The 27,823-nt window shown below is 45.7% G+C and overlaps 1 protein-coding gene across 1 annotated transcript; it reads right to left on the minus strand.

Annotated features, from left to right (window-relative positions):
* Positions 1 to 1,157: 1,157 nt before the first annotated feature.
* On the minus strand, positions 1,158 to 27,823 carry LOC139060418 (thiol S-methyltransferase TMT1A-like). Its single transcript, XM_070539549.1, has 5 exons — positions 27,731 to 27,823; positions 27,579 to 27,669; positions 10,517 to 10,727; positions 8,651 to 8,800; positions 1,158 to 1,681 (listed from the first exon to the last, which is right to left on the minus strand). Exons 3-5 carry the CDS (start codon positions 10,565 to 10,567, stop codon positions 1,448 to 1,450), a joined length of 435 nt encoding a protein of 144 aa, XP_070395650.1. The 5' UTR covers positions 10,568 to 10,727; positions 27,579 to 27,669; positions 27,731 to 27,823; the 3' UTR covers positions 1,158 to 1,447.

The raw sequence follows: 27,823 nt of genomic DNA on the forward strand, positions 1-27,823 counted from the left end.
CCTGAAACGACTGAACAACGGAGGTCTTACAATTTCACAGCGAATCTGTTCAGGGCTACTTTCCCCAGGAGCGTCTTTGTGCGTTCATCATCATCTATCAACTATCATCATCAGGATGGCTCTAGCGTCGTCGTTATTAATTAATTAAAAATACTACGTAACCAATTTTACAGCGAAGCTGTTGAGGGATCGTTTCCTCAGGATCGCGTGTGTAGACACAAAACACTCAGACACAAGACACAGACACTCGCCATACGTGGGCCAATCCCGAAGATAGTGCAATGGCGGACCGAAGCGGCACTGACGTGAGGCAGACGTTAAGCACTCCCCATAGGCGGGCCGATCCGGAGGATAGAGCATCCTTTTGAGCCCCTCAATGCGAAAACCAACCTATATAAAAGTGAGGGAAACACGCACCACCAAGGTATTGCAGGTTCAAGCAAATAAATTAGAATGAATGCGGGTAGAAAACGTAAAGTCCGATTTAGTAAAAAGCCAATTACAAAAAAACGTGTAGCTGTTATGGAGAATGAAATGTATTAAGTGCACCTTCATAGTTTTTAACTCATGACTGAAGACAGTGCAATGCCGGGCCGATCATCGGCGGAGGTGCAGTGGGCCCACATACAAAGCTTTGCTGGACATCCTTCTTCACAGAACCGAATGACACTGAGTTATATCTTAGAAGGTGTTCTTTAAATGTTTTTTTTTGTTTTCGTTGAGCAGCTCGGCTAAGGTTAGCTGGGAAACATGGCAGGTATTGCTACACATCTTGTCTAATGCATGATGATAGAGATACCTTTAGAGTATCTTAAGACAGTTACACGAACACTTGTTTATTTTTTACCGGTGACCATTTTTCTTCAGCTAACAAACGTTAAACATTTCCGCTCGAGATCAAAGACACACCTTTCTGTATCTGAAGTTTATATTTCATAATATCGCTGGTTCTATCTGTTGTCTGTGTTGTCGCCGAACCTTGTGTAATCAGATTATGTGCGTCTCGCAAATAGCGGTGTACATTCTTGGACTTATTCGAGCACTACTGATTAGGCTTGCATGTTTATTGAGACATACATGTATGAGTCGCCGACGCGTCTGATCCGCAGATCAGATTTCAACGATCGCCGACTATACTCACCGCTATCGTGGTGCAATTAGGGTTAGTTGTTTTGCCGGCACTACTTGGCTCTATAAAGAGTTAGTTTCGTCACTGGCAGTTGTGCCACCGTCTTCTTCTACAACATCGCTACCACGTGACAATAGTATCCAAGATGCATATATGTTCGATAAAGCCCAGCTCCGACCAGCGTAACACAGTGTTTTGACTGGGGATATACCATGACTCAAGCACGCGCGGATGCTAGGAGACTTGGATTAAGATGTTTCCAATTCCTACCTGGTGGCATTGTTAACCATCTCACATGTGTTTCAGTGGACACGATATTCAAGCTATTGCGTAGCCGTACAGCTGCCGGGTGACGAAGATAGGCAAGTCCACGTAAGCCTCCTTCATATGCACATGGGAAAATCCCGCGTTGTTGATGACTTCACCCGAGTCTCGGTTGGGATTGCAACCACAGAAAATGAGCCGCCAAAGTGGAGCTACAAGATCCTGAAGGAAGCGGCCAATGGTCCCTTTCGGCAACGCCACGTGCTCCATGAAGAGTAGCCGGCCTCCCTGGTCAGTTAGGAAAAATAAAGAAGCACAATGGTTTTGTTACGCACCGGTACTTGAACTGCAAACATGACTAGATCTTATGGCGGGAGTGTGGATATTGTTGTAGAATAGAAAACGGGAATCATTCATAGTCTTTTCAGAAAAATATAGGGGATGATTCTATTCTTGCCCGTTAATATATTGTTGCAAAAACATCGCATACAACACACAAACCACACACATACACTAGAAAGCAAGCGTAATCTATAAACTGTTTTTTTAGAAAACATTGCATACACAACGACACTCTGTAGCCCCTACCCACGCCATTGACTGTCCCTATTAAACCAATGGAATTTGAACCTGGCAATGTTTAACGCTTGAACGTTATCGAGTGAGGCTAGTCTAGCAGTGCTATTGGAGGAATTAGCGGGCCGTGAATGGGATATAACAGGGCTCAGTGAGGTTAGGAGGTCAAAAGAAGCATATACAGTGCTGAACAGCGGGCACGTCCTGTGCTACCGGGGCTTACCGGAGAGACGAGAACCAGGAGTCGGATTCGTGATTAATAAGGATATAACTGGTAACATACAGGGATTCTATAGCATTAACGAGAGGGTTGCAGGTTCTGTTATGAAACTTAAGAGATACAAATTGAAGGTCGTACAGGTCTACGCCCCTACATCCGGTCATGATGACCAGGAAGTCGAAAGCTTCTATGAAGACGTGGAATCGGCGATGGGTAGAGTCAAAACAAAATTCGCTATACTGATGGGCGACTTCGATGCCAGGGTAGGCAAGAAGCAGGGTGGAGACAAGTCATTGGGGTAATATGGCATAGGCTCTAGGAATAGCAGGGGAGAGTTATTAGGAGAGTTTGCAGAAAAGAATAATATGCGGATAATGAATACCTTCTTCCGGAAGCGGGATGGCCGGAAGTGGACGTGTAGGAGCCCGAATGGCGAGACTAGAAATGAAATACACCTTATATTATGCGCTAACTCTGGCATCATACAAGATGTGGGCGTGCTCAGCAAGGTGCGCTGCAGTGACCATAGGGTGGTAAGGACTCAGATTAGCCTAGACTTGAGGAGGGAATGGAAGAAACTGGTGCATACGAAGCCGATCAATGAGTTAGCGGTGAGAGGGAAAATAGAGGAATTTCGGATCAAGCTACATAACAGGTATTCGGTTTTAACTCAGGAAGAGCACCCTAATGTTGAATCAATGGGCGAAATATCATTAGGGAACGTGCAATAAAAGTTGGTGGTAACTCCGTTAGACAGGATACTAGTAAGCTATGGCAGGAGACGAAAGATCTCATACACCACTGTATGAAAGCCTCTAAGCCTGCAGCTAGAACTGACAGAACTTTCAAAGTTAATCATCAAGCGTAAGACAGCTGACATAAGGAAGTATAATATGGATAGAAATGAACATGCTCTCAGGAACGGAGGAAGCCTAAATGCAGTGAAGAAGAAGCTAGGAATAGGCAAGGATCAGATGTATGTGTTAAGAGACAAAGCCGGCAATATCATTACTAATATGGATCAGATAGTTCAAGTGGCTGAGGAGATCTATGGAAATTTATACAGTACCAGTGGCAGCCACGACGATAACGGAAGAGGGAATAGTCTAGAGGAATTTGGTGTCCCACAAGTAAAGCTGGAAGAAGTAAAGAATGCCTTGGGAGCTATGCAAAGGGGGAAGGCAGCTGGGGAGGATCAGGTAACAGCAGATTTGTTGAAGGATTTTGGGCAGATTGTTCCAGAAAAACTGGCCACCCTGTACACGGAATGCCTCAGGACCTCGAGCGTACCGCAATCTTGGAAGAACGCCAACATAATCACAATCCATAACGAAGGGGACGCCTAAGACTTGAAAAATTATACACCGATTAGCTTATTGTCTGTTGCCTACAAAGTAGTTACTAAGGTAATAGCAAATCGAATCAGGAACACCTTAGACTTCTGTCAACGAAAGAACCAAGCAGGATTTCGTAAAGGCTACTCACCAATAGACCATATCCTCTTTATGAATCAGGTAATAGAGAAATGTGCGAAATAGAACCAACCCTTATAATAGATTTCATTGATTACGAGAAAGAGTTTGATTCAGTCGAAACCTCAGCAGTGGTGCGGGCTTTACGGAATCAGGGTGTAGATGAGCCATATGCAAACATACTGAAAGATATTTATAGCGGCTCCACAGCCACCATAGTCCTCCTTAAAGAAAGCAACAAAATCCCAATAAAGAATGCCTCAGGCCGGGAGATATCTACAACGCTATTCACAGCATGCTTACAGGAGGTATTCAGAGACTTGGATTGGGAAGAAGTTGGGATAAGAGTTAATGGTGAATACCTCAGCAACTTGCGATTCTCAGATGATATTGCATGGCTTTGTTCCTCAGGGGACTAACTGCAATGCATACTCACTGACCTGGACAGGCAAAGCAGCAGGGTGGGTCTAAAAATAGTATAAAGAAAACTAAAGTAATGTTTAAGTCTCGGAAGAGAACAGCAGTTTACGATAGGTAGCGAAGCACCGGAAGTGGTAAGGGAATACATCTACTGAGGGCAGGTACTGACCGCGGATCCGCATCAACAGACTGAAATAATCAGAAGAATAAGAATGGGCTGGGGTGCGTTTTGCAGGCATTCTTAGATCATGAACCGCAGGTTGTTATTATCCCCCATAAGAAGAGTGGGTAACAGCTGTGTCTTACCAGTACTCATCTACAAGGCAGAAACCTGGAGGCTTACGAAGAGGGTTCTACTTAAATTGAGATCGACGCAACGAACTATTGAAAGAAGAATGATGGGTGTAAAGTTAAGGGACAAGAAAAGAGCAGAGTGGGTGAGGGAAAAAACGCGTGGTAATGACATGTTATTAGAACTTGAGAAAAAGAAATGGGCATGGGCAGGACATGTAATGAGGAGGGAAGATAACCGATGGTAATTAAGGTTACAGACTGGATTCAAAGTTAAGGGAAGCGTAGCAGGGTAAGGCAGAAAGTTAGGTGGGTGGATGAGATGAAGGAGTTTGCAGCGACAACATGGCCACATTTAGCCCATGACCTGTGTAGTTGCAGTAATATGGGAGAGGCCTTTGCCCTGCAGTAGGCATAGCCATGCTGATGATGATAATGATGCTGCTGCTGATGATGATTAAACCAATATATTTTTCCCTAACACCTGTGGAAGGCGTACTGACACATGCGAGATTACAAGTGACTGTAATCCCTAACTTTTGCTTTTGGTGCTGGACATCCGTATTGTCTGCATACTGTCAGATATTCCTTTGCAGTTGCACATATAAAGTGCGCACAGAGGGCAGCGTTTAATTGATACACCAACTAAGCAATAAAGCATGATGGCCAAATCGTGCACGCCAATTTACTCCCCATTCCACCCGTTTATGGGAGCGTGATGTCGCCCTTGAGTGAACCTTGAAAAATAAAGTGGAGCCGAGGGACCCGATTTTCGCTAGACACAACCATATCATGTAAGGCACACGGAAAATAATTTATTGTTTAAATTGAACGTTTAAATGAACTGGTGAAGGGAAAGAAAAGTGGACGAAAAAACAAAGCCGTCGCCTGTGGGAACCGTAGTATCTTCCGCATTACGTTTTCTTTCTCTTCTCACCACTGCCTGTTTTCCCAGGCATTCCCCTTAGCTCTCGCGATCCCTATACCTACTTCTCACTATCTTATAACCCTGAGTTGACTAGGATGGACCACAGGATGATCATTCAACTCTCTTGTTTCGAGCCACCCTTGCAGGGCTTTTAGTTAAACGCAAACAGAAGCCCAGATTCAGGTCACATTGTTATCAGCTTTGCAATCTCACACGGGCAGACTTGCTTGGGCTTGGAGACTGATATGCTTGCACCCCCTAGAATTGCACAGCTTCCTTCCGATTTCACAAATGATCCGCCGAAAACCTTCGACAGGATGTCCCATGAAGCTGTGTGCCGCGAACTCGCTCGCAGGAAGTGCGGTGCCCGCGCCCGCGATTTAGTCGGTGGTTTCCTACGGGCACGAACTTTGCATAACAGACATCTCTCAGTTACTCATATTTCCGCACAAGGTGCATTGTTGTTCTGTGCTATGTCCCCCTCGCTTTCACTTTAGCCAGATTTGTCATTGATCGGGCTCTTTCTTCTTTTTCAGATAACCAGTACACTACACATGCGGGCGACATAACTATTTGAACGGTCTTTTGATTTCATAAACCTTAAAACACTCACTCAAGCACACGTACTCTGCTGCTGGCACAATTAGCCTTATACAGTGGACTGTCTTTATACGGAACCCCAAGGGAGCACGGAAATGGATTCCCCCTTATCAGTGGTGGCACTCACTGATTAGCTGTAGGCCGGAGAAGTGTTTTTTGTTATAAAGGCAACTACTTTATTGCATAAAAAAATAAGCAGTGCAGCACAAGGACATTGCATAGTAAATATAAAAGAAAACAGGAAGTTGGTTAGCCACTGACTTCGCAGCGAGTGCTGCTTTCGTGACACCACCACTCTCGGATTAATATATGGCTGTCAGCTCTGTGTCTAGCGTGAGCGCAGTGTGCGGTCGATTCGGTGCAGCCATCGGACATGATCAGGAAGCTCACCGACCAGAGACACCACGTGTCTCTGGTCGGTGAGCATGAGCATCACTCGAGCACAGCTTCAGCACAAGCATAGAAGGATCAACCACGGCCAATGGAAGAAAAATGTGTAGAACCCCTGCGTACCACAATGTTGCTGATACATATCTTTATGCGGCTGAGATGGCTTTTCATTTTTTTTATGCCTATGGCGATGCAGATGAACTGGTCCATTTAATTTTGCTTCCGTTTATGTTTACAGTTCTGTTTATCCGGAGGTCGCATAAACAATGATAAGATTTAACGAATATCTTTTTAGCATGGCACGAATATCAACCAAGCAACCATGATGATGGTGTTCAGTCTAAGCGGTAGTTTAAGCGGTAGTTTAAGCGGGAGTGATTTTCGTTTATCCAGATTCCAGCGTATGTGTTCACCCGAGAAAATCCCAAGCGGTTGTCACCCCAGCCACGATGTATCAGCATTCTTGACCACTACAGCTGGAGCCGTGGGGGTCCCAATGCGACGGTGCAGCATGTTCTCCGTCAATAGGAGCAAGTACTGTACATTAACAATAGATTGTCCTAGCGCTCGCGTGGCCTCAAACATTCCGACATTCTTTACCTTACTTAATGGCGTTTAAGTTTCTCAATTTTGCTATCAGCTCCTTATACAAGAACCGGCGCTTGTCTGAGAAAGCCACATTTAAGAGGCCTTTTTTACGTAAGACGACGAAGCTTGCCTAAAGTCTCTATGTCAGGATTAAAACTTCCGTTCTGCTCCACAAGGGCGTTCAAAGCACGACTAAGGAGATTCTCTCTGTTCCCAAGCCAAATCTGATTCAGATAGCTTTTCCAAGGCCTCATAAGATAGGCTCTCGCTATCATTCAATGCTGAGACGATGTTTGCCCTACGTCCTGTGTTCACCTTATTTCCCTACTCTCTGTTGCTACGGAAACCCTTCTAACAGTGACCACCCTCCAGGGCTACATGCACCCAAGTTCAGCAGTGATTACCAGCGTTGCGTCCACAATCTTGCCTCGCTCCAGTCTTTTCTTTTTTAAATATTGACGGCAGGAGATCTCCGCGCGCGGTTTCGCTGCCGCCGTTCTTTATAGTCCTAAGTTTGCAGGGAAATACTTCGTATTTTCTGGAAAAAATTTCCTCGACTTACAACTCGTACTTGATAGTTTTTTTTGTTTATCTATCTCTTTCCTTCCTGCACATAGCAACAAGACATAAGAACGTGCTAGTTGGCAATCCATTGTGAACGCGATTATGTGCCTGTCGCCGTTTTTCTTCCCTCGTCTGATCTCTGCGCTGTAGTCGCTTTCGTGCATGTACCAATCATTTTGAGATAACAGTACCTAAGCTTTATTTCGACGTAGTTGGTGGATGCTCTTGGCCAACAACTATTATTTCTGGAAGTTTAACAGTCCTGAAGCAACACAGGTGCTATGAGACTATTTCTGATGGAATGCTTTAATTTGAAGCACACAGGGTATCTTAACGTACTCCTACATTCAAAGGTCAGTAAGCGATACTGTTTCCACTTCGCCTTCCTGGGAATTGCATCGGCGTGTTTGAAACAATAAATGTCGCCGTCGTGCTTGTTAGAAGAACGCCATAGAACGACATCGATATTAAAAAAGAAAAAAGTTTGAACAATCCCTCTTCCCTACGAAACAACTCTTCCCTACGAAATGACAAAGAACGGACGCTGATGTATTTCTAACTCATTTAGAATGTAACAAGCCTTAATGATATCCATCCTGCCTCTTCAAAATGCACTTAACGAAGGGATGTAGAAGCTAAATAGTGCCATCCTAATCAGAACTTTCTCACAGCGATTTTGATTGTTGGCCACATCGTGCGCTACGAACTCTTCGAGTATGCGATAGAGTGTAGTGATCCCTTTCATCTTCTCTTCTTTTTCTCTCGAGGGATGCTTTCCATAGTGAAATTGGTACGCAGGATATTGTCCTTTGAGGAATCACAAAGGATGCAAGTATTCCCTCTGTTGTCCGCGTCCCCTTGTGCGTTGGCACACAATTTGCAAATTGGCTTCTTGTAGCATGTATTCTTGCTTATTTAAATACCTGTGCAAGACATTCTGCTTACTATATTTCTCTCTCTCTCTCTCTCTCAATAAGGAGCGCACCCAGCTAATATGGAGACTCTGGAGTGGACTTATAGAAAGAAATCGTTCCTCGTACATTCCAAGATTCGTAATCCTAGTGGACAAGGGTTCACTTTATTTCACGAGTTATTGAGTATCTCTACTGATTTGAATATTAAAAAAATATAGTTACTATTCTAGGAACAAGCCAATAGCAAGTAAACTATAAAGAAAAACATGCTAGTCCACGCGTGGCGGTCCTCACCTTGACCAAGACCCGCCGGCACTCCTGCAGGACCGTCTCAGAGCACTGGACAGAGCAGAACACGTGCGTAGTGAGCACTACGTCGAAGTAATTGTCGGGAACGACTTCCATGTTTTCACCGTAGCCTACTACGCATCGCTCCATCCGAACCTGCAATTGCAAGAGAGACGTGAGCAACTGCAAACCGAATACAATGGACAATCGTCTTCCGTATTTTATAAGTTGTCACCGCTCTTTTGCATAAAACAGGTTCCATGCGTAAGCATAATTTCATCCTCACATTATGCCACGTGGCGACCAAGGCGAATAAAAAATATATCCTAATACAGGAGAGCCACGGAACTCGGGCATTACAGACTGATATCGTGGTGTGTTTACGATGTTCAGCTAGAGCCAGGCCTGCCTAAGAGCATGAACAGGTCTTCTCATGACTTAGTGTGCTAACTCTAGTTATTCGAAATTGCTGAAACCATGGTCTTGAACCGGAACCAAACCTGAAACCAGAACGGAACCTGAATTTTTGCCCGGAACCAAACCGAACTCGTATTTTCCCACCATTTTCGAACTGAACGCGAACCGGAACGAACCAAATGAACTGTTCCGAACCGGTTCTGGGAACCGAGATTTCGAGCAGAGCAATCTGGTCCTGGAGAAGCCGTCATGTAGCAAATCCGTCCCAGGGTCTGGCAGTGTGCAGGTTCTCCGACTATTGAATGGCAAGGAAATAAAGCCGACCCAACTCCCACACACATTGCAGGTGAGCGCGGGTTTCAGCGTAAACGTAACCAGGTGAGTTCATCATGAATGTTTGCGCGAATTCGTCACTACGAACGGTCGACCATTTCGCATGATTGATGACTCCGGGTTTCGAAAAATCATTGACCCTATTTTACAGGGCCTTAAGAATGACCGTGAGCGCTGAGAGTGTTCGATTACGAGTGGCTCAAGAATAAAAAAAGAAAAGCCAGAAAATTAATTTCATAGTCACTTCGAAATCTCGTTTCGCTGAAAATGGACAGTACTACGCGCCTTGGTCGAGCAATCCTTGGCGTCAATGTACAATTTATTGAAGATGGCAGGATCCGCCTACAGACACTGGCTTAGAAAGAACGATTTGACGGCAAACTACGGAAAACCTAAAGCTTGAAGTTCTTGGTAGGCTCTCTGAATATGCAGTATCTCTGGACCAAGTGTTGAGTGTAACGAAGGACAATGGAGCGAATATTGTTAGAGCGGTTCATTTTCTATCAGAGCCAGCATCTGAAGAAGAAGACGTACGGCACGTGCCACGGCGCGAAGGGGATGAGAAAACGTCAGATCAGAGATGAAGCCACTGGCCTTGCCTAAGCCATTGAACTCGGAATCGAACCAGGGTCTCCGGAGTGTGAGACGTAGACGCTACCACTCAGCCATGAGTTCGATGGCTGAAGGCGCGACAAAAGCACCTCTAGTGAATGCGGTGTTGCCTTAGAAACGTGCCGTAGAACGTTAAAATGCGCTGTGTGTCGGTAATTAACAGCATGTAAATTTCAGAAGTCACAGTTAAACGAGTAGCGAAGTACGTTTCCGCTACATTTCTTCTGCGCTTGGCGCACACACAGAGCCATCTTGTGGCAAGCACAAAAGACCCCTTCCTCGCTATGTACGGCGCTGCCCCGACAGATGGCGCGCCACTCGTCCGCTTCTCTCCTGTGTCTCGTCTGAGCGCATTAGAGCCGGGCGGGGACCGGTGCGAGGATGCCCCAATACCTTTGCGTTTAATAAGTCTTCTCGCTCTCTCTCCCCTTCCAACTTCCAGCATGCGTCACTTGAACCCTAGGGTTGAGGCGACGCGGCACCCCTTTCCGCTCACAGCGCGATTCTTACGTGCACTGTCCGATGCGGGACGCCTTTGACGTGATCGCTGCGCCGTAGCATGTCTGGTGGGAAAGCGTCCCTTGCGGTCTGTGCCGTGCTGCTGGCGAGGAGTCAAGCGTCTGCGTGGTGCCGCCAACCGAGATAGAGGACGATCCCATTGAGGCGTCAGCCCCACGATTGCGTCCGCCTTCATGGCGCGTCGCGGCCCGACCGTTTCAGCCTGTAATAAAAAAGTTGGGCAAATAACCTTATTAATTAGTTAGTTATAGGGAAAACAAGAAATTGAGTTACTATCGGCTATTGGGAATGGTATGCGATCGCACCAATTCACGTCCGCGCATTTCATTTTTGAATTCTTGGCGGGAGGTATGAGGGACCACCATATATATATATATATATATATATATATATATATATATATATATATATATATATATATATATATATATATATATATGTATATATATATTATATGTATGTATATATATATCTATATACACGCTTGCGCATGTCAGCAACCTGGCGGTGAGTGACACGGCGCTCAGAGGCGGGAAGGAGGAAGAGGAGGAAAGAGAGCAAAGAGAGGAAAGGCAGGGAGATCAACCAGACGAGCGTCCGGTCTGCTACCCTACACTGGGGGAAGGGAAAGGGGGGAACAGAAAGAAAGAAAGCGGGATAGAGGGAACACTGTCTGTGTACGCAGCGAAGTTCTTGGAAATCAGTCGTCAAAGCAAGTGCTCCGTCGATACGTTAGGCTGCCGTCAATCTTGGTGGTTCATAGCTGGTGATGCACGTTGAAGTTACCAGTGAAGACCAAGGATCCGGTGGGCGTCAGCAGTACGTTGCAGTACATGGCAGTATATTTTTAAGCTAAACCCCGGCCTTTCTGACTTCAGTGCGAATATAATGATGCTGGTGAACCATGATGCTTACTCAAGAGTTGCAAGTACTGAATTGAGAGCATCCAGCAATTGCATTGCACTTCGCGCTGAGGGAGTGTGCATGTTATTTAAGAGTATTGGAAGGGTATTCATCAGAGACTGGAGCATCATAACGACTAGCCGGTCTTCTTCGGGCAATTTGTCAGGATCCCGCGCTGTTCGCTCTAGAGCCGTGTGCAGCTGTATTACTTGACGTGGTTCCGGCTCGGGTTGTGGCATCAGCTGCGGCATCGCCTCCGGTTGTGGCATCGGCTGCGGTATCGCCTCCGGCTGTGGCATCTCTTCCAGCTGTGGCATCGGCCGTACCACCGACTGTGGCATCGGCTGGGGCATCAGCTGTGGCTTCGGTTGTGGCTTCCGCTGTTGTTCTGGCTTTGGCTGTTTTTTTAGTAGTGAGGACCAAGTTGTATTGATCTGCGTCATGGCCTTGTCCGATTTAGATTGAATTGCCCCAGGCCTAGGGGGCCGAGGAGGGGGTGATGTCGGATGGGACATACTCTTCATAGAGGTATCAGCGTTCTTTGAAGTCCGACGGCCTCGGGAGCTTCGCTTTCTAACTGCCGCAACAGCTTCCCGACGAGACGAATGGTCTCTCGCCATCTGCTTCAAGATCGTCTTTTGCTTCTTCATTTTGGGGCAGTCCTTCGTGGAAGCATCATGGGACCCAAGGCAATTGGTGCATTTGAGAACCGTGGCTGCACAAGAGTCTGCGGCGTGGGGCTCGCTGCAGCGTGAGCAAACTCTCGTGTTCTCGCAGACGGCACTCATGTGTCCCAGCCTCATACAATTGCGGCATTGCAGTGGCCTTGGGATGAATGGTCGCACAGGGTGTCTAAAGTGGCCCACCTTGACGTGCGAAGGGAGAGTCTCACCCTTGAATATAATTTTCACACAGCGGGATGTGCCGAGGCGATATACATGTGTTATGGCGACGCCATCAACGGCAGGCTTCACTAGGATCGGCAAGTCGGCGCTTGAGATGGAGACGTCCACGTCGTAGATGACACCAGTAGTTGCACCACTGTTCTGGAGGATGTACGAGCGGAGCTTAACGCCACCTAGTTCTGTAACTGTAGTCAAATTTCTCAGCGCAGTCTCATGTGTGACGTCGATAGCCAACACATTTTTTCGCGTGTTGACTCTAACGTCTGCTATCTGATTTGGGGCCACCGCTTCAAGTTGCACCGATACGGACTGTCTGTTGAGTCGCCTCAGGTTGTCGGTAGCGAGTTCTGGTACAAATAGAATCGTACTGACTGCGGTATTCTGAGTTGGTCTTACCGCTGGCGTTCTCGAAGACATGGATGCCCTGGTGGTGTGTCTTCGTTTCGCCTTGCGGCTCCGCACAAGCTCGAAGGCGTCATCGGAGAAGTTCTCACTGCTGAGCTAGTAGACGCTGGTGTCATCGCCATCGGTGTCGCTCTGGAGGCCGGTCCGCTTCCTAGACGCAGCCGCCGCTGAAGTCGCCATTCCTGGCAGAGGCACGGGGACGTCAACTTGCATCCGTACCACGAACCATGCCGGCTCTCGAAAGATGTACGCAGAAATAAGGAAAAGACAACTGAGCTAGAGAAATAGCGTTCTGGCTCGCAGACACTTCGTCTTCGTCTTCGTCCCTCAGAGGTGGATACTCGGTAAGGGCGCTGCCGTAAAGGTGTATGACTGCCGGTATCTATCTGATGAAAACGGTCCATGTGCGGCCCAACCCGGAAGCATGGCTGTCGAAAGAAGCGCTGAACCTCTGCAGGAGAGCAATAAGCTGGCTTCGTTCTGAAGATGACGTGCCATCGTCGATGGAGCAGTGGAAAGCGTCGAGGAGTGAATGATCAACCGCAGAGTAAGAAGTAACTGCGCCAAGGTCCGCAGAAGTAGAAACGGCAGGAGCGTCAAAGATGCAAAAGGTCTCGACCGGTTGAGCGAGGCCTAGGCATTCACCATGAAATAGAGCTAAAGGGCAGGCCATGGGATTGTCGACGACCATTTTCGTGACGCCATTGCGAAGAGTAAGGAGAGAACAGGGCAGCGGAGAACATCGGCTGTGAATGAACAGCTCAGAGGGCGTAAAGAGAACAGTGACATCAGAAATAGCGGCGCACGACACAGGAACAAGCAGGGAAGGGCGTGGAGGGACGAAATTGTCTTCGGAAACAAACAGTTTAACACTGGAAGGGTCGTTTTCGATAGTCTCGACGTCGGGAAGTGCAGAAAGTTCGAGTTCGGCGTGAGAACAGTCTATAACGGCGTTATTATTTGCAAGGAAGTTCCAGCCTAATATGGTGTCATGGGAGCACGTGGGCAGCACGACGAATTCGACGGTATACAGTAGACCTTGAATGAAGACGCGAGCAGTACAGGCAGCGAGAGGCGTTATATTTTGAGCGTTCGCGGTTCGAAGGGAGAAGTCGGAGAGAGGCGTCAAAACGTTTCATAGTGTGCGGCAGAGTTCGGCGGAAATTAGGGATATGGCGGCTCCTGTATCTACAAGTGCCAGGACGGCGATTCCTTCGACAGAGATTTCAATTACGTTGACTGGAGAGGGACGAGGACTTGGGCATTGCAACATGGACGCAGTTCGTGCCTCGGGAACTGCGGCCATCAGTTTTCCTACTCGGTCGACATGGGACGGCGCCGCATCGGAGAAAGTGAGCGATGACGGGGAGATGGTGAGCGGCGAGTAGAGGCGATTGGGCGGTCAGGGCAAAAGGAAGAGGTAGGAAGGCTGGAAGGCGAACAGGAAAACGGAGCGGGGAAAGGTGGCGTTCGCCGGATGTTCTGAAGAGGTAGCATGCCACGACGACAATGGCGCGCCACGTGACCAGCACCACCGCAAGCAAAACATATTGGGTGGTCATCGAAGGTGCGCCATTGGTGGGGGTAAGGTCCGAGTCGCGGTTGAGGATTCGGAAAATGCTGTCGGTCGGGCAGCGGCATAGCAGGAAAATGCCGTCGGTCATGAAGCAGCATAGATGGCGGCAAAGATGTCGGTGGTCGATGCATAGAGGGCGGCAGGGGCGCTTGTGGACGAGATCGGGAAACTGCTTCAGCGTAAGGGAGGGACGTGAGTGGTGTCTGCTCAACGGCTGGAGGAACGGCTTGAGATACTTGTTCTTGAATGAAGTCGCGGATCGTAGGACGCAAAGCAGGTGGTGGTTCCTGGACAGAAGATATAAAATATAGCTGGCGGGCGACCTCTCCGCGATCGAATTCCTGAATTTTTACGAAGGGAGCAGCATGGTTGTCGTCGACTCCAAGGCTTGATAGAGAGTTGGCGGGCGGGCGCGACGTCTGGTGTGAAGCCGTTGCATGCGCAACTCGTCGTAACTCTGGCACAATTCTATCACTTCAGCGACAGTGTGAGGACTCTTCGATAATAACATTTGAAATCCGTTGTCCTGAATACCCTTCATGATATGCTTGATCTTCTCCTCCTCTGACATCGATGCATTCCCCCGTTTGCAAAGGTCGACAATGTCCTCAATGTAGCTCATGAAGTTTTCTCCGGCCTCTTGGGATCGTGTGCGCGAACGTTATTCTGCACGAAGCTTTCTTACTGCAGGCCGACCGAAAACTTGGGTAAAGTTGGTTTGAAGACCAACCACGAAGTGAGGTTGACCTCGTGGTTTACAAACCATAGTTTCGCAACGTCCGCAAGATAGAATGCGACGTTTCTCAACTTGGTAACGGCGCCCCACTGGTTATGGGCACTCACTCGCTCACAAGACGAGATCCAATCTTCAACGTCGTTGTCATCTGTGCCCGAGAAGATAGGGGGATCTCGCTGATGCAAGGCACCGGCACAAACCAAGGTGGCCGGCGCCGTTAGAGGAGCTGGAGGAGTGCGTGCGTCGACGGGCATGATGGGGGGTAGAGTGCGACTCAGAAGTTCCAGGGTGGTCGAAACCCAGCACCTCCACTACTTGCTACGAGATTTATTAGCAACGGGCGCGAACGGGTAGCAGTCACAAGCGTTCGGCAAAAGACAGTAACCACGAGCTCATGCCGGTAGCGATGGTGCTGTGGCGCAGGCAGGCTACTCGTCTTCGTTACAATATATATATATATATATATATATATATATATATATATATATATATATATATATATATAGCTCTGTCATGGCCGCGGCTGCCACGCTGGCAACCAGGTGTAAGAAAGAAGAGAACGACGTTGCCAGGCTGCCTCGGTACAATTGGAAACGCGCCTATCAATCAGACTCATCTGATTCTGCGTGAAACATCTCATGTGTAACATTTGGTGGAGCTGGGCGGGGTAACTCCCACAACCTACAACGGAGCCATCAACACAAGAACTACTCCGAAACCCGTCGCCTCGCCGGACTTTCGCCGTCGCGCTCAATCATTTCCACAGAGCAAAATACCCTCACCAGCAGTGCCTTGGCGAGCCCAGCCCCTATCCAGCACTACCGAGAGCCACGCACGTTCTCGGCGAAGGCAGAGGAAGATGTGAATGAATGGCTTACCCATTACGAAAGGGTAAGCCAATACAATAATTGGAACACTGCCAGTCATCTTAGGAACGTTGTTTTCTTCTTGGCCGGCACGGCGCTGGTATGGTGTGACAACCATCCGGACATGCTAACTACATGGACACGCTTCGTTGAGGAGATCAAGAAGTGTTTCGGTGACTTGGACGCAAAGAGGAAACGCGCGAAATTCACATTAGCCCAGAGAGCTCAGGTACCCGGCGAGACTTGCACTACCTATATCGAAGGACGTCTCACATTTCCCTGCTTGATTTTCCAGGTTTGAGACTTTACCTTATAGCGAAACTTATCTATTTGTTATCCTGCTGCCTCTGTTGCCAAACCACTGTTGTCTTTCACTGCATTTCATGATGTCAACCGAAGTGTCAAACTTAGCGTGTGAACTGCGCAGGAAAATAAGGGAGCTTAAATATAGTCTTGAGTTTATCGATGAAGAGTTCGAAACACTCAAGCAGGACTGCGCTGAAAAGCAGTAAATGTAGCTCTCAAAACATCGCAACTAGCACTTACGCAGGAAGTCGAAGCACTAAAAAAACAATTGCATGAAACATCGCTCAAGGTCACTGTTCAAGACCAATACTCTCGGAACAAGAACATCAAAATTAAGGAAATTCCGCATGAGAAAGCTGAAAATCTAGTTCATGTGCTAGGCAAAGTAGGCGACGCAGTGGGTGAACCGATTAAGAGGGAAGACATTGAGATTTGCCATCGAGTCGCGTCACGAAGGGCGGACACAGAGCAGAGCATTGTGGTTGTTTTCAACCACCGTGCAAAGCGAGAAAAAGTGCTTCAGAAATCACGGAAGGCTAGAATTAATTCCAGTGACCTAGGATCTGGCAAGCGGCAAGCAATATATGTAAATGAGCATCCTTCTCCGCAGCTAAAGAAGCTTCTGGGTATGGCCGTCGCTAAGAAACGGGAACTGAACTGGCGTTTGGTTTGGGTGAATGGCGGTAAAATCTTAGCACGGAAAACGGAAACATCTAATGGTATTCGAATTGGCCGCGAGGGAGATGTGCAAAAGATGTGCGAGTAGACGCCCCTACATAAAGATTTCATTGATCTGTTTCATATCTTATTTGCACTATGGGATTGGTTTCACCAAGAGACGTCATAAAGCCGAATTCGCATGATTACCTTTCATTTCTTTACTGTAACGCACAATCAGCAAGGCAGAAGCATGACGAGTTGATCGCGCTTATCGGTGACTTTGCGTTTTAATTTGACAATGTAATGATAACGGAAACATGGTATGGATCAGAGGAAGAAGTGTTTCGAATGTCTGGTTTCCAAATCTTTATTTGAACTATTCTGATAGGTGTGGCGAGAATGTATTACAGCTTGTATCTGATCAAATCTCATGTAGCATGCTTCCAGCTTACTCTGCATTGACAACAGATTACGAAGTTTCAAGTCTAGAATCACACAAGTGCGTTTTCACTGTTGTGTATCGTAGCCCTAGCGGCGACATTGAGAATTTTTTTTGTGTTTCTTGAAAGATTGTTGTGCTTTATCAGCACAAATCACTTGCAACTTGTCATTGGCGGTGATATCAATATTAATCTTCTAGTAAATACACCGAAGTCGCGAAGATTGCAGATTATTCTTCATTCTTTCTGCTGCAGAAACGTAATTACGGCACCCACACGAATTTGTACCAGTTCCGAAAGCTTGCTTGATTTGTTTATCACAAATAGCTCGGGCGGCTATGTGCAGTCTGGTGTAATTGAATGAAACATAGGAGATCACTCGCCCGTGTACATTACATATAAGGTTAATCGTGCATTTTGGACGTGTCATCGTTCTGACTCACTCCAGATTTAAACAATTAATCGGAAAACTCTAGAAAATTTTCACACGGATATAAAAAAAGTTAACTTCAGCTCTGTACTTGACTGCAAAGACGCAAATGAAGCGTATGATATATTTATGCCTACACTTTTAAAAGTTTACGAGGTTTGTTTCCCATACAAAAAAAAAAAAATAAAAAAATCGAGAAAGATTAGGAAACCATGGCTTACTGATGAATGCCTCAGAATGATCCGCGAAAAAAAATTCTTTGCACGCAAAGTTTCTTAAGACTCGGGATCCTGCGGACTTCACTTCCTTTACAAAATACGGAAACTCATTAAATAAACTATTGAGAAATGCCAAGAACAGACACTTTGAAAACATTTTAATACAGCGGGAACTAGGAGCGATGCCGTTTGGCGTGAAGTAAATAAACTTCTACTGCCGGGACCTCACAGTAAGCAGGAATTGGAGCTGACAATTGATAACAAAGCAATTAGTGGTGAAGAATTACCTGACACATTTAACAAACACTTTACGTCTTTAATCCCAAGCACGCATAATATAAATGTGACTTCCTTTGTGGGTACTCCCAATGCTTACACAGCTTTTTTAGAACCTGCTACACCATAAGAAGTATACTCGACCTTTATGTCCTTAAAGAACAGCACATCGCACGAAATAAATGGATTGCAGATTAAACACATTAAATTTGTGCTTCATATTTTGTTACATGTGCTTACCCACATTTTTAACATTTCCTTATTAAACGGCGTCTTCCGTGTGGAAATGCAACATACGAAAGTGATTGTTACATTTCAGTCCGGAAACAAGAACGAGTTTACAAATTATAGGCCAATATCTGTACTTCCCGTAATTTCGAAAGGTCTCGAAAAGATCATTTGCGCGAGAATTAAGTCATTTTGTGATAAACATAGCATCCTAACAGATATGCAGTTTGGTTTCCGGCAGGGAATGTCTACAGAGCTTGCCTTGCTGATACAAAAAGAAATAATTTTAAATAACTTTGAGAACAAAATGTTAACTGTAGGTGTATTCGTTGACTTTTCCAAGACTTTCAATTTGGTAAACTATGAAACCTTATCTTCAAAATTAAACCATTACGACTTTCGCGGGATTCTCCTCAAACTTCTGAAATCATATCTTGAGCACAGAAGGAAGTGCGTCGCAAATGAATCAAAAATTTCATCAGCAAGAGAACTAACACAGGGCGTGCCACAAGGAATTTATTTAACATTTATAATAATGACATAACGAATGTTAGTGAACATGCACAATTCATAGCCTATGCGGATGATACTAGCCTCTTTTTCAAATCACGTAATATTGCGCAACTTACAAATATGGCAAATAACACTTTAAACTTATCGCAAAAGTGAAGTAATCTAAACTCATTAGCAATTAACGCGAATAAAACTAAGGCTGTGTTGTTTACGCCACCACAAAAACAGGCAAATTGCAATACTGCCCTTTACCTTCGCACAGAAAGGATAGAATTAGTGGATAATGTCAAAAAGTTATGCGTATTTTTAACAAACATTTAGTTTTTGCTACACATGTTGAGCGTATTATGTCCACTTTGATGAGAGCATGTGGAATAATCTGTTGATTACGACACATGCTGCCCTCTAAGGTAAAACTGGGGCCGTATTCTGTAGCGGTTCCTTTGGGAACCGGTTCCTTTTGGCTGTTGCCATTGGTCGGCGCTTCGATGTCGTCATCCCTGGTGGGCGGGACGACAAATTTTGATGACGTCACGCAGGTTGCCAATCATCTGGAAAGGAACCGGTTCTCTGCTAGGAGCGGAACCGCGGAGAAGTGGTTCGTTTGAGAGTCGCGCGCGGGGGCGAGCATGATGTCGAGGGTTGCTAGGGCAACCGCGGCTGCCGGCTAATCTCGCGCCAGCTGACGAGCCGGCACCTAGACGAGACGAGACAGAGACGGCAATGGCGGCTCCCTTGGTTGTGCTGCTGGCGAGTGCCGAAAGACAACAACGCGACGAGAGGCAACGACGCGACGCGTTCGGCATGGCCGAAGAAGAGTTTAGAAGGCATTTTAGTCTCTCCAAAGACTTAGTGCGACGTCTTTGCGATGAGCTGGAAGGACATCTCGGACCTCAAAGATTGCGTGGTGTCGACACTACGATGAAAGTGCTGTGTGCGCTGCGGTTTTTTGCCACCGGGAGCTTTCAACAGTGCGTCGGGAATGAAGAAGCGATTGCACTGTCGTAGCCTTCGGTCAGCCGGATCATTACAGCCGTCGCCAAGGCCATTAAGGTTGTGGGCAAGGAAAAAGGATGGGTTAGATTCCCATCCACGGCGCAACAGAAAGCCGCCGTCAAGAAAGGCTTTCTTAGCCGTGGAAAAATTCCAAGAGTTCTAGGATGTGTGGACGGGAGTCTAATAGCCATCGTTCGCCCTAAGAAGCTCGGCCCCGGCGAAACGGAATCGTACTGGAGCCGTAAAGGGTATTACACCCTCAACTGCATGGTCGTGAGTATTGTTCATTGACAAATATTTTCGATATGTGTTTGCGCGAGTGCACGTTGTAAAAAACTTCGTTTCGTTATTTTTCATCAATTGCCGGTAATACTTGCGTTCCTATTAGAGAAAGTAGCGTTTGTGTTGTATGTGTAATGACGACTTTGATCTTTGCATAGAACACGGCCGCACTTTTTCAGTGCTCTCCAATCACAGTTGAATAGCCTTTTCGATGCTACAATGTAAACACATTACGCGCGACTTAAACCGGAATAGACGCTGTAGCAGTGAAGGGAGTCTTCGTCTGCGAGCGATCCTAACAGAAGACGAGCCCTTGTGATTCTTATTCGACGTAAAGCTAAAGCATTGTGGCCAACAGACTGTAAACGTGAAAAGGAGCATCCCATCAATGAAAATGGTGTGAGGGAGAATGAGAATGTGTGGACACCCATTTGCTCTAGCTGTCAATACGGCACATTCTGTTTCCGCGTTCTTTCGCTTGTAATAGGCACTTTGTCTGAAAAAAAACACAGGTGGCACTCTTTAGCAGAATCTTGTACAATATGGACGGAAGAAACCAAAGGAATTATTTTGCACATTGTGTTGTTACCGTATGCCATACATGAGTATGTGAACACATGCCAACATTGCATTTGTAGGTTAAGATAACATTGTTATCATGCTGATCATTAGTTGAACTGCCTACTGCGTATGTTGATATCTCCTTTTCTGTAATTGTGTTCACTGACTGAACAGTAACTGATTGGCAAGTAGTGTTGTAAGCAAAAGGTTGTGCCAGATATTTGTTGCAGTGGCACTGACACCTTCTCTTTGCTTTCCCTTATGAGGTGTGCGATGCGAAGCTGAATATCCTGGAAATTGACCCACGGTTTCCGGGATCGTGCGACGATTCTTTCGTCTGGAGGCATTCTGCATTTCGCCGCCGCCTCACTCGTGGCCTGTTACTTCATAGAGAAGTCTTGCTTGGTAAGTGCACCTAAAGTAGCAGTGCTTCTTCCACATGTAAAACATACACAGTCAAATAGTTTTACATCCTAGCAAGCTTTAAGAAAGCGTGATTTGCTAGAAATGTGTTGTGAATGCAGCAGTACCTAATGAACCTGCAGCGACTATCGAGAGAAACAAGTCTCTCTTAAAAGGCAGATATTTATACCAGCATGTATACAACAGCTGACATGTTATGCTGTTTATTTATTAATTTCAATACACTGAATGCCATGTGGAGCGCTACAGGCAGGGGTGGAATTCTACAGAACACGTCGAAATGGCAGTTTTCAAGTATAGTGGAAAAGGGTTGGTGACAATGGACTCGGGGACCTGGTCCCTGTCCTTGGAACAAAAGAATAAGCGTGTGCGTGAAACTTTCGGCATCGACGTTAGTGATCGGTGTAGTATATATTGTAGAATGGTGCAAGTTGCGCTATTTTGCTTTGCGTCGCAATGTGTGCGATTTTTTTTGTTACAGCGACATGTGGTGCTGGAGTGATTAGAAAGGATCAAACGGGTAGCTCGATTTTGGGTACCTTCATGAGAAGAGGTACGAAAGGTAGAGCAAGGATCCCAGATACTGGCAGCATATTCGAGAGTAGACCTTAGAAGTGTTTTATAAAATAACACTTCTGAAGAGAGAAGAGCTAATAAGTTTTAGTGGAAGATGTACATTTAGGGAGGGGCAAATGGGATGAACGGAGCAGAAAACCACGAGTATGAAATAAATATTACATGTCCAACTTAACCTGAGAACGAGATTTGCAGCCAAGACAACAGGTGAAATTGGGCTTTTCTTTAAAATGAGTTGAACTTTCTTTACAACTTTCCGGGAAGGTCAATGTTTGATAGATATTGCAACAATAAATCCAAGACCCGCTCCTGTTGTAAAAGGGCCCTGGCGTAGACTGTGTTCTTGCATTGTGCCTTAATGTATCCATTTCGTTCACTGACATGCAACACTTTACAGGGGACTCTGGGTACCCGCTAGAGCCATGGATCATGACTCCTGTGCCTGGTCACCCAAATCGCCTCACGGCAGAGGGGCGCTATAATGAGACACACGCATCAATGCGAAATGCCGTTGAGCGGTGCATAGGAGTCGTCAAGAGCCGCTTCCGATGCCTGCAGAGGTATCGGGTGCTCCACTACTCGCCTAGGAAAGCAGCCACTATTGTTTGCGCTGCATAACCTCTGCCTTGCAGCAGGCGTGCCTCTGCCAGATGACGACGGTACACAAGACGACAGCGCACAGGGGCCAGCCCAGGCACAAGTGCCGCTTCAAGTACAGGTGCCGCCGCAGGCGCACCCTGTACAGCCTTCTCGAGCTTTGTTTCAAAGAGGCTGTGCGGTGCGCGAATCCATAGTTGGTGTGTTTCGGCTGCCCAGAAATTTGCGCATTGCCTGCCTGCAAAGTGTGCGCCGGCGCATTCGTTGGCAAATGAGGCGGAGACATGTGCTGGTGTAACATGTTTTATTTTTCTTTTCATGAAGTAAATAGGCCGTGCACTTCAACATAACACATTGCGTGTGCTCACATGTGGCTAATCGTTGTATGCTGCATACTGCGGTAGTGAAAAGCACATGATTTGTCTATGTTGAGCATGACAGATACACATGCAGTGACAAATAGCCATGTGCCATTATGTTACTCCTTTGCTTTGTTCACTGTGCTTTTAAATATTGTCTTGCCAGGGAATTTTCTTAAAATAAAGGTTATTTCCAAGGTGAATGGCAACCAATCTTGCATAGTTGAATATTGCTTTGCGATGCCTATTTTACTGTGCAGTATGCATTGTTCCAAAGCTGAAGGTGTCTGTTCATGTGTGACACACAAGCACAGCACAAGTTACACAGCAACTGAAATGTCGTTCAGAGCAATCTGTATAGCACATATTGAAACGTATAGCAACAAGCGAGACATGCCAAGCACTTTTTGGAGCAGGATTTCTTTAAATAGCAGACACTCATGCTTCCTACTGCTTTGTTTAAACTCAAGAGTTGCTTCAACATTGCATTTCTTGCACGCATGATTTCACATAATGCTCGTAATTGCTGCTTAACAAGGTGCAACTACGCTATAACACAATATAAACAAAATCATGACAATGAAACATTTCTTTATTTTATTCATTGGGTACTGCTTCGCCATTCAGGCATTACAACAGGGAGGGTACAACTCATACAAATGTACACTCAAAATTACATTCATAAAGCATGGAAGAAATCATCATTTGAACAAATACAGACAGTGTCAGGTGGTAGAGTATTTCAATCCCTTATAGTACGAACATAGAAAGAGTAGCGGAAAGCGTCGCTTTTAACCCTCTATTGCATGGCGTCCCATATTTGGCACATACCAGTTACCATTCTTTTTTGCATGTGCGAGATTCTCAGTTGAGAATGTGATACCATCAGAGTAAATCTCATAGTTATGTGCACTTATTATGGGCAAATGCTGGCATCTCTTGATAGACGCGCAAAACAGAGGTGAAGTACATTTTGGGATGCGACGTGAAACTCTGAGGGGGCAAACACGAGCAATAGTTCTTTTTCTCTGAAAATTTCGGCATCAGAAACATAGAAAAATTATTTTGGCATATTTTTTGGTCTCGTCAATCCAAGGCCGTTACTAGTTTTCTCAATTTTGCCTGCAACTACAGCAGAGAAACCGAAATCGGTGTTTGCCATATTTGGCACAGTATGAACTTGAAATACAAAATATGGTAACGTGCTGCCATGTGTTCAATAGCCCGAAGTTGCAGGTCACTCTATCACAAGATGGAATTTTGACGATCGGTACAGTAAGGGCGAATTGTCTACCAAACAGCCACCTGAAAAGCGAAAAGGAACTGAAATGTAAAGGACGTGGTGCTTCAGAGGCACTCACAAACGCGATAGATGACGTGGAGTTATCGTGTGTGCATTGATGCGATAACCGCGCCGTGACATTTCTGTCGAGCTTTGTTGGGAGAGATCCAGTCCAAAAGACTAAGCGCTGGTTTACCTCCGCCAAGGTGTTTCGCGAAATTGATTGCCCCAGCGTAGTAAAGGTCCATAACAGGCACATGGGTGGTGTTGACCTGCTGCACTCACTGTTTGGACTTTACTGCATACATATCAGAGGTCGAAGAAATGGCACTTTCGAATTTTTACGCCTATGCTAGACTTATCGGTAGTAACAGCATGGGTATTGTACAGGAGGGTGCAGGAGCAGCTTAGGAGGAGACAAGTACTACCGCTGGCTCATGTAAAAGCAGAAATTGCAGAATGCCTTACCTCGCATAACAAGTGCCTACCCAACCAACGACCAGGAAGGACTTCTAGTCAGCACATCGAATTCCAGGTTCAAGTCAAAAAAGCACAGGGACCAGCGGCCGCAATGCCACCCAGAGACGACCGATCTGACCAAGTCGGCCACTGGCCAGAATTTGATGAGAAGAAACAAAGATGTAAGCGGCCACCTTGCACAAAGAAGTCATTGGTAAGATAGAGGAAGTGCAACATTCATCTGTGCCTGAACGCAGCAAACAACTGTTTCATTTCATTCCCCACATCGCACTAAAAAGACCACCGTCCGTGAAGCTTTGTTTTCCGCCCATGGCAGCAAGAGCGCTCAGCCATCTTCATGGTGTGCCATATTTGGCACAAAGCTTTATCTTTATTATTACAGTCGTGTTTGTTCATTCAATCAATAATGAAAGCTGAAAAAATGACTTTTCATAATTCATGCAATAGAGGGTCAAAAGGAATCTCAGATATTTTTAATTTGTGATCTCGCCTTTTAGAAACGTGGGCGGCTGAAAATACAATTACCTGGCTATCCCCGTATTAGAGTGGTATATGTTATGAAGAAATTTTAATCTGAGGTTTCGGCGACGGTGTTCAAGAAGATGCCAATTTAATGCTTTTTTGCTTTCTGTCATGCTAAGCATCCTGTCATAATTGCCAAGGACAAACCGAACTGCCCTGTTCTGCACTTTTTCTCGTTTATCTACAAGTTCTGTAGTATATGGATCCCAGCAAACACACGCATACTCTAGTGTACTGCGCACATGTGTGAAATACAGTTGCTCCCTAAGTTTCTGTGGCAAGCTACTAAAGTTACGTTTCAAGAAACCTAATGCTCCGACAGCCTTGTTCCTAACATGAGTAACATGTCTGTTCCACCTTAGATCAGCAGAAAAAAATACACCTAAGTATTTATATTCTGACACTTGTTCAAGAGTAGCATTATTTATAGTGTTACAATTGCTGTCATATGAGCGCTTCCCGGTAAGGGTGACGTGGACACTCTTTTGCTCATTCAGTGACATTTTCCATTTTTCACACCATGTGGCAATCAAATCCAAATCATGTTGTAGTGCTTGTTGGTCAGATTCGCTGTTGATGACCTTATATACTATACACTCATCTGCAAACATTCTAAATATTTATTTATTTACGTGTACCCTAAATGCCTTCGAGAAGGCATAGTGTAAGGGGGAAACACGGTAACATATTAGTATGGAATCGGGAAAGAAATAAACATCAGCATAATGAAAGGAGTGCACACAGAACATGGAAAATTAATACATTAGCAAATACAATATGTAGAGCAATAACAATAAATGGTAAACAACAACATAATAACATAATAACATTGTAAACGTTTTTACATGTTATACAGTAGTAAGTATTGTAAAAAAATTGGGAGCGCTGAAATTCTTTAACTTGTAGAAAAAAATGCAAGTAAATTACAAAAGACATGACGTGTTTAGACGGTTGAAACGGCATATTGATTGCTTAGCAGATTGCAAAATGCAGTGTGTTTAGATTGGCATGCAATGGTATCTGGTAGTGCGTTCCATAAACCAACCGCACGGGGCAAAGTTGAAAAATTAAAAGCGTGTGTGTTGCCATAAATTTGGGTGTAGCTGAACTGATTGTTCAGTCGTTGTGACGTCGAGGATGCTTCTTTCAGGTTTGATAAGGTTAGGCCAACTGTGTGAACAAATCTGTGAAATAATAATCGTATAGAAGATGATATATTGTTCGGCAAGTCGTTAATGTAAATTAAAAAGAGAAGAGGCCCAAGTACACTGCCTTGAGGTACACCACAGGTTACGTCAGAGAGGCAAGAGGAAAAGTTAGCAACAACAGTGAACTGTTCGCGATTAGTAAGAAAATTACGAATCCATGATAGGGTTAGTGAGTTGAGTTTAATTGCTGAGAGCTTTGACATCAGGTGACTATGGGCTACACGATCGAATGCTTTCGAGAAATCCAAAAAGATGCAGTCAATTTGTTTATTACTGTTCATATGAAATGTAAGTCTGACGTGAATTCTAGTAGTTAGGTTTCGCAAGAAAATCCTTTTTGGAAACCATGCTGTAAATGATGATGTAATGCCCGAAGTGGTGCCATGAATGTGACTTCTGGGGTACCCCAGAAGTCACAGGTACGTAATCAGAGGAACATCCGTTGAGAGCCACAGACATCTGTCTTGGGCGAAGATACTCGGCAATCCATGCGATAACCTTCTCAACCAATTTGTAAAGTCAATGTTTAGCGATCAGTAGACTATGCGTAACGACGTCAAAAGCTTTTTTGAAATACAGAAATATACAATCAACAATTTGTTTCTTGTCGACTGCTGAGACTAGCTCATGAGTGAATGCAAGCAATTGTGCCGTACACGAAAAACCCTGCCGAAACCCATGCTGACTAGGATGAAGAAGGTTATTGTTATCAAGATGAGACATGATGCAGGTATACACATGTGCCATAACCTTACATACATAAAATGCTAGTTAAGGATACTGGTCCGTAATTCTCAACTCTGTTCCTCTGTCCACTCTTATGAATTGGCACCACTCGCGCTAGTTTCCAATCACCAGGAACAACGCTGTTATTTAAGAAATTTTGAAATAAGCGACAGATGTACAAAGATGCTCGAGCAATTTATAAGGAATGATGTGGGGATATCATCCGGACCACACACTTTTGTTCGTTTCAAACTCTGTAATAATCCCTCGATGCTCGTCACACTAAATACAACCTCAGACATTTCGCCGGCTCCGACCGGAAAATGAACTCTATTAACCGCACTATTGTTTGAATGAGTAGACTGAAATACTGATGAAAGGTTTTTAACAAAAATGTCGACCTTACTTGACGCAAGCGATAGTAAATAGCTTGACGATTTCCGCTCAAGCTCGGGCCATCTTCTGAGCGGCAACACTAGCGCGCGACCACACATCAGCCATAACGGCGGTGACTGAGCGAATCGCGACAGCACGTCGACTTGGCGTTGACCTATTGAAACCCATGCGCCTGATGTTCACCTCTTCGTCGGGCTCAAAGAACGGCGGGCAGCAGACTCCGATGGCGCTCGCCCGCCCTCGCGGTCCGGGCAGGCTGCCTCCTCCGGTTCCTCTGTGATTAACACGTTTGTTTGAATATGGTGCGCAAAAGCTCCGTCAGCGAGTGAGCTTACCTGGCTGCATCACGGCGGGCGTTATACACGTCTTTCTTCCACACGCCGCGCCATTGGGCTGCAGTTTTCACTGCCGGGCCCTCAGCGTTCAGC

This window comes from Dermacentor albipictus, chromosome 5 (genome assembly GCF_038994185.2).
Source record: "Dermacentor albipictus isolate Rhodes 1998 colony chromosome 5, USDA_Dalb.pri_finalv2, whole genome shotgun sequence".
Taxonomy (NCBI): domain Eukaryota; kingdom Metazoa; phylum Arthropoda; class Arachnida; order Ixodida; family Ixodidae; genus Dermacentor; species Dermacentor albipictus.

What these genes read in the sequence shown, in the direction of transcription:
- LOC139060418 (XM_070539549.1), bottom strand. Translation starts at nt 10,567, where the DNA reads ATGCTACGGCGCAGCGATCACGTCAAAGGCGTCCCGCATCGGACAGTG. An exon ending in TCCCGCATCGGACAGTGCAC is followed by an intron (nt 8,801 to 10,516) that starts GTAAGAATCGCG and finishes TTGCAATTGCAG; the next exon opens with GTTCGGATGGAGCGATGCGT. An exon ending in GCCGGCGGGTCTTGGTCAAG is followed by an intron (nt 1,682 to 8,650) that starts GTGAGGACCGCC and finishes CTAACTGACCAG; the next exon opens with GGAGGCCGGCTACTCTTCAT.